The sequence below is a fragment of the Cucurbita maxima genome, unplaced genomic scaffold (genome assembly GCF_002738345.1).
Source record: "Cucurbita maxima cultivar Rimu unplaced genomic scaffold, Cmax_1.0 Cma_Scf00001, whole genome shotgun sequence".
Taxonomy (NCBI): domain Eukaryota; kingdom Viridiplantae; phylum Streptophyta; class Magnoliopsida; order Cucurbitales; family Cucurbitaceae; genus Cucurbita; species Cucurbita maxima.
Window position 1 is genome coordinate 8,311,121 of NW_019272017.1, and position 14,608 is coordinate 8,325,728.

The 14,608-nt window shown below is 36.9% G+C and overlaps 4 protein-coding genes across 5 annotated transcripts in view; 2 read left to right on the forward strand and 2 right to left on the reverse strand.

Annotated features, from left to right (window-relative positions):
* Window positions 1–1,972, forward strand: part of LOC111485052 (F-box/kelch-repeat protein SKIP11-like) — a 3,191-nt gene extending 1,219 nt beyond the window's left edge. For both annotated transcript variants that reach the window (XM_023131752.1, XM_023131745.1), the window contains one exon: window positions 111–1,972. In XM_023131752.1, the coding sequence (XP_022987520.1) occupies window positions 193–1,494 (1,302 nt within the window). In that variant the 5' untranslated portion in view covers window positions 111–192 and the 3' untranslated portion in view covers window positions 1,495–1,972. The remainder of the gene's footprint in view (window positions 1–110) is intronic.
* Window positions 1,973–4,200: 2,228 nt separating this feature from the next.
* Window positions 4,201–5,039, forward strand: LOC111485117. The gene has a single exon (XM_023131845.1). The coding sequence runs from the start codon at window positions 4,305–4,307 to the stop codon at window positions 4,854–4,856; it is 552 nt and encodes a 183-aa protein (XP_022987613.1). The 5' UTR covers window positions 4,201–4,304; the 3' UTR covers window positions 4,857–5,039.
* A 1,452-nt stretch (window positions 5,040–6,491) lies between these two features.
* Window positions 6,492–8,646, reverse strand: LOC111485110 (40S ribosomal protein S9-2-like). The gene is made up of 3 exons (XM_023131834.1): window positions 8,522–8,646; window positions 7,704–8,085; window positions 6,492–7,019 (listed from the first exon to the last, which is right to left on the reverse strand). The coding sequence occupies exons 1-3, from the start codon at window positions 8,547–8,549 to the stop codon at window positions 6,836–6,838; spliced, it is 594 nt and encodes a 197-aa protein (XP_022987602.1). The 5' UTR covers window positions 8,550–8,646; the 3' UTR covers window positions 6,492–6,835.
* Window positions 8,647–9,931: 1,285 nt separating this feature from the next.
* Window positions 9,932–11,803, reverse strand: LOC111485089 (transcription factor TCP15-like). The gene has a single exon (XM_023131794.1). The coding sequence runs from the start codon at window positions 11,357–11,359 to the stop codon at window positions 10,187–10,189; it is 1,173 nt and encodes a 390-aa protein (XP_022987562.1). The 5' UTR covers window positions 11,360–11,803; the 3' UTR covers window positions 9,932–10,186.
* Window positions 11,804–14,608: the final 2,805 nt, after the last annotated feature.

The following is a 14,608-nucleotide window of genomic DNA, read 5'->3' on the forward strand; positions in this document are numbered from 1 at the left end:
CCCCCCCCCCCCCCACACCCCAAGTTTTTTTTAGTGGAACCTGGGCTTTGATTTTTGATTTTTGATTCTTTCTAGCTGTGGGATTCTCTTATTTTTGTTTTTTTGACTAGGAAAGAGAAGGAAGAACACATCGGATCGGATTGGAACTCTGAAATTTCGCCCCCCTTTTTATTTGTTGCATCTGAGAGCGATATGTTGGAGGATCGCTCGTTTCTAGCGTCCAGGGTGTTCTCAAGCTCTTGCCAGCACCAAACTCAGTTGGCTTGCTTTAACTTAACGTGTCGACTCGAGGTTGGAATGGGAAATGGCAAACGCCCATCAGATCATGATGCCCATTCACTTCTTCCATCCTCCACTTCTTCTCATAGAAACGTCAGGCCTCGATCTTCCTCGGATCATCCAAATCACGACTCCCATTCCGGCAACACTTCTGATTCCGCCACTCTGTTCTCTTCCATTGATCGGGACAACTCTATTAACTGCTTAATTCGCTGCTCTCGCTCCGATTATGGTTCTATTGCGTCCTTGAGTCGAAGTTTCCGTTCCTTAATTCGTAGTGGGGAGCTCTACAAGCTGAGGCGTTTGAACCATGTGATTGAGCACTGGGTTTACTTCTCTTGCCATCTTCTCGAGTGGGAGGCTTTTGATCCAATTCAGCGTAGATGGATGCATTTGCCCAGGATGGATTCTAATGAATGTTTCATGTGCTCGGATAAGGAATCCTTAGGAGTGGGGACTGATCTTCTTGTTTTTGGTAAGGATTTAAATTCCCATGTCACTTATAGATATAGTATATTGACAAATTCGTGGTGTCCTGGAGTGAGTATGAATGACCCCAGATGCTTGTTTGGGTCTGCTAGTCTAGGGGAGATAGCCATTTTAGCTGGTGGGTGTGATTCCAAAGGCAACATCCTTAACACTGCGGAGCTCTACAATTCCGAGACTGAAACATGGGTCACCCTTCCCAATATGACCAAACCAAGGAAGCTGTGTTCTGGGGTGTTCATGGACGATAAATTCTATGTGATTGGGGGAGTTGGAGGAAGTGAGGGGAAGGTTCTTACATGCGGGGAAGAGTACGATTTAGAAAGTGGGAAGTGGACTGAAATTCCCAACATGTCACCTGGGCGGAGTGCTGCAGTTAGGGATAGTGAAAGTGCGGCAGCTGAAGCGCCCCCTCTACTTGCTGTGGTGAACAACGAGCTGTATGCTGCAGATCACACTGACATGGAGGTGAGGAAATACGACAAGGAGAAGAGAGTATGGTCTACAGTAGGGAGGTTGCCTGAACGAGCAGTTTCAACAAATGGTTGGGGGCTTGCGTTTAGAGCCTGTGGAGATAGGCTAATAGTGATTGGTGGACCAAGGGCGATGGGGGAAGGGTATATAGAGCTGAATTCATGGGTTCCAAGTGAAGGCCCTCCAAGGTGGGATTTGCTTGCAAGGAAGCCATCTGCTAATTTTGTGTATAACTGCGCTGTGATGGGATGCTGAAACTAAGAAACCTGTTGTTATGCTTATGCTCTGCTGCATTGGTGCTGGTAGTTGGCTTGAATTCAGTTCCAGATGGGTCTGTTTTGTTTGTTGTTCTACACGTGATTCTGGGTCATCAGTTATTTCCCATACTCTCTTCACATATTTTGAAGCAGTGCGCAGGGAGGCGTGGGGAGGAATTGATTTTAATTCAGATTTTATAGAAAATGTTCCATGCAAGGAGATCTTAAAAGAAGAAGAAGAAGAAGAAGAAGAAGAAGAAGAAGAAGAAGATATATATATATAACATTTATTCTCTGTGGAGACTCGATTTTTCTTGAAATGCCATCCCCCTCACCCCAATAATTTGGGTTCAGATATTTGAAAGATTAATAATTTGAGTAGCATAGAGAGAGATTGGTAGCTGACTCAGTTGTGTTTTCTGAACATTAGCATTCAAGAACTGAAATAAGTTATAATGGAAAACGATGGGTAAACATATAATTCTCTCTGGTTTTGCTTTATGTTTGGTTTGTATTATGTTAAAGGCAATTGGAAGCTTTGTTGGATTTTGCGTACAAACTGGTTTGGTTTGGTTTCCACCCATTAGTAGACATCCCTTCTTTTTACCTACGTTTATGTCTCTGTCTCTGTCTCTGTCTCTGTCTCTGTCTTTGTCCACCCATTTGGAGCATGCAATTTAGAGTTCATCTTCAGTTGTCATTCCTATGACTTTATACCTTTCCTTTTTATAGATAACAAAACGTATACAATTTATCTCTGTTAAATGTGTTGTCACTATTTTAAAATGAATCTCCAATTTACTCTTTTTCAACCATTTGAATACTTGTTTTCATTTTCATTCCAGTACCATCCCTTCACAAATTTGTAGTTGCATTATTTAATCATAGGATTATATTTGTAGTGAAGGAATTCATATTCACATGAATTCCCAATATAATACAACAAACCATAGTTCATTAATAGCTTCAAAAGGACCCTGAACATTGGATTTAAGGAGAAGGATACATTGGTAAAGTACGCATTATACGGAGCCTACAAACCCAGGTGAGGAGGGTTGGGCGTGGTAGGTATGAAGTATGAGCTTATGAGCTTTAGCACCCACATTATGTTTTTGGGTTGGTTCACAAAGAAATAGAAATCGCTACCATAGATTTATAAATAAGAAATACTTTTAAACTAGTCTACCGAACAAAGCCTTAAAAATATATACTCAAAATATCATATTACGGTAGAGAATCGTGATCGTTTGAGTTTGAACCCCACATTGGAGACCATGTACGAAGGGTGCTCACCAATCTTAAGAGAGTAACATGTTTATGGGTTAAGATTGTCCAACAAATCCAAACATTATTTAATTTAATAATTATTGTTTTTTTTTTTCTTCCTACGCTATCGGTTGCTATTGAATAATGCGCTTACACATAAGTAACACTACCACTTTGGCCTTCCAAGATCTCTTAAGATAAGATATGATGTATTATTTAATAAATCATTATGATTAATTAAATTTATTCATAACCACACAATTTGCATAAGGGAATAAAAATCAAAATTAGGAGAGACCACATTAGTGGTTGAACACATTACACCATAGTATTTCATAAAATATAATTACCAAAAAAAGAAAACAAAAAGATGAGCATAGAATCAATTCTAAGCTTTAACCAAATTTATTTATTCCAAGAATATAATTTATTAAAAAAATATTCTTAATTTCTAATTCTAAGCTTTTAGCATTTGTTGAGTATATTAATTTCTTGGGAAATTTCATAAATGTTATAATTAAAAGAATAAGAACTTGAAGAAGATTATGAAATAAACAAAATTGGTTGAATAAATGGAAGGGTCCACCTGCTGAGTGGTTGAGATACATAGCTTCACCATTATGGAAAGTCGCAACCAAATTCTCTCACAATTTCATGTCACACCCATTTGTAATATTGTTTTGAAATTATTATTATTATTATTATTATTATTATATTTTGAATCATGTGACATTTTAGCATAAAGTCACATGATTTAACACATGGTGCTATGTTGAAATTATAAAATGTATTAAAAGCACAATCTGACAAATCCCAACAATGCCGTAATTTACCACCAACTCTGTTCATCATTTCTCTTCCATCTTCATTTTTTGATTATTAATCTTCCCTCCTTCATTAATCCAAACCCTAAATTATTTAATCATAATCACAATGAATTAATGAACTCTAGGAAGTTTCGTGTGACCATTAATTAACATTTTCTGTCTGTCTTTGTCTCTGTCTCTTTAACAAACCGACACAATATGTAATAAAAAACATTTGGTTGTCCTGTTTTTGGTTTAGTCAAATATTGATTGTATCCATGTAGCTCCATTTTTTTAGATTTTTTTTAACCCTAAACTCCAAATTGTGGGTTCAATTCAATTAATTTGTGGGTGATGAACAGAAAAAAAAAAAAAAAAAAACAGAGAAATATAGTAGAGCTCGGAACAGAGGACTCTGTTTTTCATTGAAGATCGGTTGTCGTTGTCTTCATACCTAGCTCGGGGTTTATCCATATCCATATGCGCAATTTTGAATTAAATTTTGTAGTTCAGTCAGTCCAAGTGCAACAACTCACGAGGCGCGCAATAACATATATTAATTAATTTGGCATCTTTCTTCGGTAGGCCACATTGAATTTGAAGTGTATTAAAATATCTGACCTCGAGCTCTGTTTCTTCCTCTGTTCTTCCTCTATTTAACCTTCCTCATCCTCCACTCTCTCTCCTCATCTTGTTCATATCCTCTCTGTTGTTTTGGGTTTTCTTTGAAGAGAAAATGGCATCCAAACGACAAAGGGATGAGGCCCAAATGGAGGAGATGAGCGAGGGGGAAGAGATAAAACGGCAAAAATCATACAACCAAATCCTATCCCTTTTGGAGGAAGAGGAAGAGGAAGCTGTTGAGGATTTGTCATCGATCATCAGCTCACTCCAGCAAGAAATATCTTCTTCTTCTTCTTCTTCTTCTTCTTTTTTTTCTTCTTCTTCTTCTCCATGTTCCACAAAATGGCATCCAATTTCAAAACAGAACAACACCCAGAAGGCGGAGATGGAGGAGGAGGCGGCAACCGCAGAGTGTGGATCAGTAGAAGATTATGCTTCTTGTTGTTGTTGTTCTTCTTCGTCTGTGAACGAGGAAGAGGGTGGTGAAAGAGAGAGAGTGATGAGACACCTTCTGGAAGCTTCGGATGATGAGCTTGGGATCCCAAACAGTGAGTTCGTGGTGGGTGAAGGAGTGGATGGAGTGGCGTTGTGTGATGCGTTGTGGGAGTTGGAAGATGAGGCTGCCAATTACTACACCTTGTTTCACTCCCAGCTTTTTATGTAGACCAAATTATATGGTACAACTAAATTCAATGTTGTAAGAATTCAAAAACTAAGCAAAAAAAACAAAAAAAAACACAGAGTATTCAGCTCTTGGAACTCATCATCTCTGATCTGAGATCTGTCTCTGATGGGCGTCTCGCTCTGGTTTTAATCATTTTAGAATCAAATCAACACTCCAACGCTACCCAATCTCTTTATTTTCTTTTATTTTCTTTTCTTTTACCATTCAAATACCTGTCTCAACTGAACTGCACGCCGTCCGGCGAACATAAAAACAGAAGCTTTGGGACTTGCGGTCTCCGGCATGGATGATAAATACCAAGAACTGTTAAGGCTTAAGATTAAATTTGAAGTTAGAATAAAAACTACATACAGATATAAACAGTAGAATATGAAGAAGCGCTCTACTGTTTATATTGAGTTTCCTCTGCTTTCATTCTAAATTACACTCCTACCTACCTAACTTCTCATCTAAGAGGCGTGCAAAAGTTTATTCGGGCCAGACGGAGATTGACCCTCGAGTAGAAAGTAGAAGGGAGCTTGACTGCAAGACCCACTAGTCGAGCAGAGGCGAAAGTCGACTTTAGTGATTCAAAGGTGTTGAGTGGAAGGGTCGTCAGTCCACGGATAAAAAAAAAATTACTCTAGGGATAACATGTTGATATTCTCTAAGAACATAGGAAAGTTTGACACTTCAATGTCGGTTCACCACCAGGAACTTCAAAAGAATGTGAAATAGTTCGATATCCATTACAAATAAAATGCCCATTATACTTAAAAACTTATAAATAAAAAAGAGTAAATTATTAGGAGGGTAAAAAATTAAGAATGGTTAGAAATAATTTATATATATTGAAAATAGGAAAATTGTGGCAAAGAAGGAAGAAAGTAATGGAGATAGGGATGTGGGAGTTGGGCCCAAGCTGTTATATTGGGCCCTAATAATGTTATGTCATTGTCCAATCCTCATCACATATTTTCATACCTGCCCTTTGCCCACCCTGTCGGGACGAGTGCATTTACGTTTTTACCCCTCCTCCTCCTCCTCCATATCATCGTCTTCAGTTCGCTGTTACTAACACGTGAACTCTTTTAACTCCATACATTTATTCTTATGTGATATATATTATAAGCCATTAATCTACAAAATTCTGCATTTTAAAAACATGCTCAATTACTTTATCAGATAAAAATTTTAAACATTTTCCACACTAATATATATATATATATATATATAATTAGTGTTCCAATTCAATAATATTACAAGTACTTGGCCCTAAAGAAAATTTCATTGTTGAGCCTTTCCATAGTAGATTCTTATTCCAACAAACTTCTCACACACATTGCACTCTTGAAAGACCCTGGATATGAGAAGTATATATACATATAACTTTGATTAGGATACTAATTCTCAATAATCCAAATGTTTATTTGTTTCAGTATCCCGTGAAAACTTGTGAGTTGAGTGTAAATATGATAGCCAGTTGTAACACTAGAATGAGACAATGTTAATATTGAGATACTGTACTTGATAAAAGATTTAAATAATCCATCAATGTTGACGTGATGACAAATAACAATAATGCTTTAAAGTTTTAATCCTTAGCTACCTTCATCTGTTGGAAGTAGATTTTAATTTCAAGAGCTCGCGAGCCTAGGAATTAAAATTCATCGAAATCTTGAAACGGATCACATTTCTAGATACAACAAGCTGAGCTGCTAGATTAGACCAAATCAACTCAATACATTCATGATGCGGAGGAATTTTGAGTAAAAAAGTCCAATCATGGCAAGAAAACTAGGTCAACTAAGTCCGACGAAAACAACTAGTCCCACCACCAAAAAACAAAAAAGATCTCTAAGTGAAAAATATTAAGATAGGTTTAGCTGGAGGAGGAAATAGGACATAAAGGTTAATCTCAGATACCTGAGATCAATGGCTAGTCTTTACTTTCTCAGATTGAGTTTTAAGTCAGAAACTCAATCTTCATCTTCTTCATCTCCATCCCCACCTGCGGCCTTCTTGGCAGCTGCCTTCTGGTTCTTTCTCTTCACCCTTCCGGGACGTCCACCTCCAAACGGACTAGTGAGAGAGAAGTCTATGTGCTTCTGGGAATCGACTCTTACCATGAAAGAAGGGATGTTAACAACTTGCCTTCCAACCCTAAAAATGCACATGAACCAAATGTAATAGATGAAACATGAGCTTCAGAGTCTATATTCATCGCACAACAATTGTCTATCCAGCATAAAGAATCTCATAGATGGTTCAAAAACTATTAAAGACAGCTAAAGAAAAAAAGAATGCTGAAGTGCCTAAAATACCCCATAAATATTAGGGTTGGTTTCAGTTATGCCCTGTAATAAATGCTTCAATTAACAATCGAACTTCTCAATTGTCTAGGGGAAAAAAACTTAAATTCATCCGTGAAATAAACAAATACAAGAATTAGTTAACAGTAGCCCTCCTGGTGATACTTAACATGCGTAGCTAATTCGTGCTATCTGATCATTTTCCAAGACCTACCTTACCTTTTGACCGCTGATTTTGGAAGATCACATATTCCGCTGGTTAATAATAGTAAGAAAGGGCGAAGACAAGAAAAATCAGTTGCCGTTTTCCTCTTAATCCCTAAACGTCTATAGCTGAAGCTCAATTGCCAAATCAGAATTTCATTGAAACCAACTAATTGGTAAAAAAGTAAGCTTTTGAAGCCGGAGGAGCATATTTGAAACCAACTATGTAATTTAAGCGTATGTTATATAAAATAACTACAAACAGATGTTGTTGATATACATTGATGAGTAAAAAGTACAAGTGCAACAATGCAGAAAGAAGACACTTTACCTTATATGCTTCTGTCTGATGAGCACTCTGGCATGGTGGATAGACTTGGCCATTCCAGACTTGAACACGAGAGTTTGAAGACGACGCTCAAGGAAATTCTCGACAGTAAGAGCCAAGACATAATCGAGCTTATTTTGACTCTCATCCAAAAGACCGTATCTGTTCATCCTCCTAAGCAGGGCCTCTCCCTCAAAAATCCTACGGGGATTCTTTTCGTCAAGAGTTAAAAGCATCCTGGCATTATTACGGATTCGGCTCAATGCATATTGAACCCTCCACAGCTCCCTTTTACAACGAAGCCCATATTCACCTACAAGTTTAAGTTCTGCATCCAAACGCTCCTTCTCATAAGGACGTCGAGGTTTCTTAAAAGTCTTCCCATCTATATAATGAAAGAGGCCACTATTCAGTAATCATGGTTCTCAGCAACAGAACCAAGAAACAGACATTATGTAAAGCAACATTTTTGGAAAAATTAATGTAACACCTACTATGTCATATATTGACCATCATAAAATGAAGTGAATAAAATTTTGAAAGAACTGGGAAGATTCTCGAGCACAATAAATTTAATTCTAGAAATCTGAGGCCCCATGGTTTCTAATATCACGACCATGTAAACCGAAACAGACGTTCCGCATTGGTTACATCTAACCTAGGATTAACCCAGTAGCCTAACATGTGCAAAAGAAAACCAGATGAAAAGCACAAGAGAAATAGAAGATCCAAAAACTAAAGGCATTAAAAGGAAGCATATATATGAACAAAGCGAGGATAGATATGCAGTTTCAGAAAGTTGCTGAGTTGAGTATACTCACAGTTCCTATAGAAGGAGACGTGCACCATGATTTCTTCTCTGCAGCGGCTTCAGCCCCGACCGCGATCTCGATCAAAAGCCCTAAACACGAGAAGCGCCGAAGTGGGGGGAAATTTTGTGGTGTATCTATACGAGGTTGTAAAAGCCCTTGCCAGAAGACTGTGGTAAGGCTGAGCCCGAGCCCAAGCCGTAGCCTATTTGCATATGGGCTTTGCAGAAAAAGCCCAATATGAGTCTGCTTCGGCCCTTTGACCGTGTAATCACGTGCTCTTTACCCTCTCCCATTTGCATTTTTTATTTTTAACTAAATTAACTAAAACAAAAATAATCCTAAATTTTTAAAAGTTTACCTTAAAATTTCAAAAAAATCTAAAAAAAAAAAATATATATATCTATATATATATATATATATATCTTTTAACTCTTAATCATTTAAAAAAATTTGATTAATACCCTTCCACTTCTTATTTAAAGGTTAAAAAATACATTTAGTGTCGGTACTATATTTAAAAAATACTCATGAAATTTAAAGTAGTTGTAACACTCTTTACCTTTATAAAAAAAACATTAAAAAAATTTCTTATTATAAATATATGAAAGGAAATTGTCGAAGTCTCATAGATTATTTCAAAACTTTTTAATGTTACTTTTGAAAATTTAAGAGTACTAACTAAATACTTTTGAACTTTCTAAATCGTTTAAAGTATATATATATATATTTTTAAAATTATGTCTATTAATGAAAGTTTTGAAAACTCAATGGTATTTTTTAAACACATTTTTATTAATTTAACTTTTATTTTGGTTTGAGGAAGACAATTTTAGGGATCCCAATTTAATGTATAAATATTGAGAGAGAGTTGAATATATAGCATCATCATACAAAATTATGCAAAGTTCATAAATAATTGTATCAGGATCATATTCTAAATTGATTATTTTATGTAATGGATGGACTCTATAATATTAGGCTGAATTTGAGTTATTTAAAAAGAAAAGAAAAAAAAAATTGCCGTTTTCACTCGGGCGGTATTCAATTTGTCAGTGGTCATATGGTTTCGTTGGTGCATAAATGCATAAATTGTCCGTGACAGTACTATGGTCCAATGACCATCATCAATATTCTTGCCCACTCTCATCTCACCATTCATTCAATTTATAATAACCCCTTCCTTGCTACAGCTTCGAAGAAATGTTCCAAATATGTACCTTACTCAATGCTCAATCAAATATAATAATAAACAATATGCCTATGCAACGATCATAATCAAATACAAATAGGTTCACCTTAACACAGTTCATCCAACTCGATCAACATATCAAAGATTCTCAAAGATCCCAAATTTAAAACAAAAAATAATCCAATTCTTTCTCTCTATTAAAAGAAATTAAAAAAAAACATGTAGATATATATCAACTTGGGAATAGTTTAATTACTACTAAATTCATCTTTAAAACAATGCAGTTTTAAGAAGGAAATTCAGTACACAAACAGCAATGACAAAAAAAAAAAAAATCACTCTTTTTTTTGTTGTTGTTTTTGCTTCTCAATCTGTTTTATATGATATGTATATTTAGAAAGAAAATGAATCAGTAGAGAGAAAAGAAAGTATATATTAGGATTGAAAGCAGCAAGCATACACGTTTTGTGAGATGCGTTGTGGGTCTATGATTGATCACGATTAGAAGTGGAATCATGAGCCTCATTTCCACCTTGATGAACACCCGCCGCTCCTCTTGTCGGAGATTCTGAAATTGACACACCCGGTATCGTCCTATAAGCACTTAGAGCCGCCAACATCCCCAAGTGGGTGTCGGTCGCCGGACCACCGCTACCACCCCCGATCCCTGACCCCACTTGTTGCCCAGTTGGCAAAAGAGCCATTGGTGGTGGAAGATTCATGAAATGAAACCCCCCGCCGCCACCACCTCCGCTTCCCCCTCTGAACATGCTGCTGTTACTCACCGACGGAAATGTCCACATCGGATCACTCGCTTGATTGCTAGGATTCGTCACCATCCAAAATGTTGCCGGCACCGGAGTGCTGTGACCCGCCGGAATCGACCCGGTACTCGATTGAACCAAATAATTCCCCACCGGATTCTCCGATGACGATTCCGAATGCTCCGGCCGCCGTTTCTTTCCAGCGTCCGTTACATCAATCCCACCCTGATCGTGCTTGAATGCGTTGATGTAATTAGGAGAATTGAAATTCAAAAATGTAGAGGAATCATCGACCAGAGTATTATTATTATTATTATTATTATTACTCCTATCCCAAAGATCAGATCTTGTTCTGACGGCGAATTGTGTGGGACTGAAATAGCTCGTCCGGAGGTGAGAAGGAGCAAGAATGGTGGAGCCGGAACTACGGAGAGAAATATTAAGCGAGGTGAAATTAGCCGGAATTGTACCTGTACCAGTGGCGGCGATGACAGCCGGCTCCGCCTGCTGCAACAGCCACTCTATAGTTTCACCGTCGGACTTATGACCAAGCTCTCTAGTAAGCTGAAAAACCCTAGCGGCGCAAAGGGCCGGCATCCGAATCCTCCGGCCACGGCCATCGACTTTCGTGTGACGATCTTTGGTAGTAGCCCTTTTGGGAGGTGGCTTCTTAGGCGAAGAAGATTGAAGATTCGGATTCACCGTTGTCGTTGTTGATATGGTTGTCGTTGTTCCGTTGTTTGCGGAGGTGGAACATGGGTGTTCTTCTTCTTTTTTCTCCAACAATTGTAATGGAAAATTAGGTCTCCGGATCCCATTTTCACCATCCATGATCATATGCGTAGACTCTTGTCTTGTCTTTTTTTTTTTTTCCCCCTGAAACCCAAATAACATAAACCCTTTTGTTTTGGGTGACCCTTAGATCGTATCACATAGTGGCCTACTGGTGATAGGAGCTGGCAGCTGTGTCTCTCAAAGCTTTCTCCTTTTGATCCACACACACACAACAACAACACCAAATAGAGAGAGAGAAGATAAGGAGAGAAGTGGGCAAGCAAGCTTTAAGCAACAAAAATAATGAGTGGGATTTCTGAAATTAGGGTTTTGTCTGAACATATGTAGACTTTTCTAGTGTTGTGTGATTGTAGTAAAGGATTAGAGGGATTAGGTGTGTGTGTGTTTAAAGATATAGTGTGGTGGGTCCCCAAGAGCCAAGTCAAAAACAACAATAATAATCGAGAGTGAGTGAGTGGTAATATATGTAAGCATCATGCATGTGCCTCCCATATCATTCCTATCATCATTCATGTAATTTGCATTTCATACCCTTTTCTCCTTTTCACTTTGCCTCTCCAGGGCTTCAGCTTTCTCGAAATTCCTCCCCTTCCTCTTCTCCTAATCAAGGCTTACTACTCTTCATCATCTTCATCATGATATGATATATATATATATTAACATTGTTTGGGGAATCTAACAGAGTGTGGAAGCAGTAGAATCAAAAGGGGATGGGACAGGATAATCCTATAGCTCTCTTTTCTAATAAATTTCATGTCTTTTACTTTTGAGCCATACCCAAAGTGGCCCTTTTTCCCCCCTCACCCACCTCTCCACCATCCAATTTGCCCGTCTCCTTTTTCAGTGTCCACAGTTTTTGTGTATCATAATTAACCACCACCACAGATTTAATGAAGCTTAATTATGATTAATCACATCATTATATCTAAGCAGAGTTATTTGTTGGGCAGAACGCTTCTTCTCTTTTGCCTCTTTTTCTTTTTCTCTACACATATTTTTACACTGCATATTGATTTTGCAGCTTTAGATATCGGGGATACAATTCAGTTTCATCATCACCTTCTTCTTTTTAATTTATTCAAACACTATCTTTGCCTACATCTGATCGATACTCACGTCGAAATTACATTCTTTTAAAAATTGCAATATGCAGGACGTGTGTGTTAAAAGGTGTGAGATTTACTATTCTTATGTCAATTTTTGTTTCATATTGAGATCCAACACAGAACACACAAGATAAAGCCCATGTGCCCAATATTCTCAAATGTAACGTAAAAAGGAAACACATAAAAGAGCTCAACCTAACCCACCCCAAATGATGAGGGATTCATTTGGAGTCAATTAATTAAAAACTAATCATAAGATTAAAGGGTTGTTTCCGGTTAAGGAAAATGGGTGGGAAGTACAGATTTGAGGATATTAGGGAAGAGATTTAGGGTCACAAGATTTGATAATACTTGGGAGTGTAGTTGGTAGGGCCAATAACACTAAAACCTTTGTCTCATGCATTGTCACTTATAGGCAACGACATAATCACGTTGCCTCTGGATACAAGCCTACAAATGACTCCTCACAATCATGCTGTCTGTGAAAAAAAACCCAGCTACCTCCCTCCCCTCCCCTCATATTTACTTTTACAACACACCTGCCTTCTGCGACACATTATTTCTTTTTCCCATTTGAGTTTCCGAATTAATATCCATAATCCTTATAATTGGTCGCAGTAGTTGTCAGGGTCTCACCATATACTAAACATATTAGCATGACGTAGTTCTCATATCTAGAACTAAATTTCTCCGCATAGGACAATCTGAGAGATGTGAACGTCCATTATGAAATTGTCGAACTAAAAAGAACCAGTTTAATATGGAGATACAGACTTAGAAATTTGATTGGTAAGATATCACGTGCAATGTTATCGATCTGAACACGATGGCTTACCTTACATGCATTATGCATCTCCTCTCAAAGAAAAAAAGAAAAGAAAAGAAAAGGGAATCAATGAAAAAGTTTAAATTCTTGTGGGAATGTTGGTGGTTAAAGAGGCCATAAATATATCATTTTCGTACTGTTTTTAGTCAAATCAATTATTTCAACTGGTCCTTTTATTTATTTATATATAACAACTCCAAATTTATTTTTCTAATCTATGGTTTTGTAGGACTAATTTAACACGAATGATAGTTATGAAATTCGTTACTATGATTAGGAGAATATTTAGCATATGATTATTGCTTTTATAAATACTATGAATGACAGGCTGGCAGCCCAATAAGGACCACAAACCTAAACACTTCCACACCTTCTCTGCATTTTATTTTCTTTTTCTTTATCACATCAACATCATTATTTTACTATTTTATAAACAGAATAACAATTAATATATATAATATCATAACATAAAAGAAAAAGTAGAAAAAAGAAAAATCAATATTTGCAGCCGACGACCCTTCGCCGGTGATGGCTTCTTCTGTAATTTGGAAAATTCACAGAAATTTTTCCACACTTTTTTTTTTTTTTTTTTTTTGGAAAAATTAATAGCTAATTTTCATTTAAGAAAAATCAATATTTTATAGTCAAATATTATTCATATCAGGTAAAATAAATAGAATCGAAGAATTTGAAGTTCTCATTAACTAACAATATATTATAATTTTTTATGAAAACAGAGACGATATCTCGTTGTAATATATCTAATTCGTGAACGGTTAATAATCACCGTGTTCCACGTGCTAAATCCTCTACTATTACATATATTATATTATGTGGAGGAGAAGAAGAAAATAGAAAGAAAGATGTGTCGGAAGGAGCACCATGAATCCATATCTGTGTTCAAAGGTTTGTGGAATTGAGTTCCACTATCTAACAAATTTCATTAATTATTGTCAACTATTTATGGGCTGGAAATTATTTAAAACTTTGGAATAATATAATTCCCTTTACTATACCCATATGTCTTGGACCCCACCAGTTATATTAATTTTATCTAATTATATTATTTAAAACAACAATTTTTTTTATTACAAATTTTAAGTATAAATTACCTAACTACATCCATTGTTATTTTAAGAATAAGATAAAAAGTTAATATGAAATAAAAAATGAGATGAGGAGTGTCGAGCCGTGGGGCGGACTGTGGAGGGAGGGGGCAACCCACATGGGTACGCTAATAATTCCACTTATCGGAACCCATCGCCCATCGGGCATTGGCCCCATCTCCCAACTTCCGCTTTAAATGGAATGTCGTCCAGGACCACCACTCTTCTTCCTGCTTTTTTTCATCAATCAACTCACAATGCCTTTTATTATTATATATATCAAAATAATAATAATAATTTCTCTCTCTCT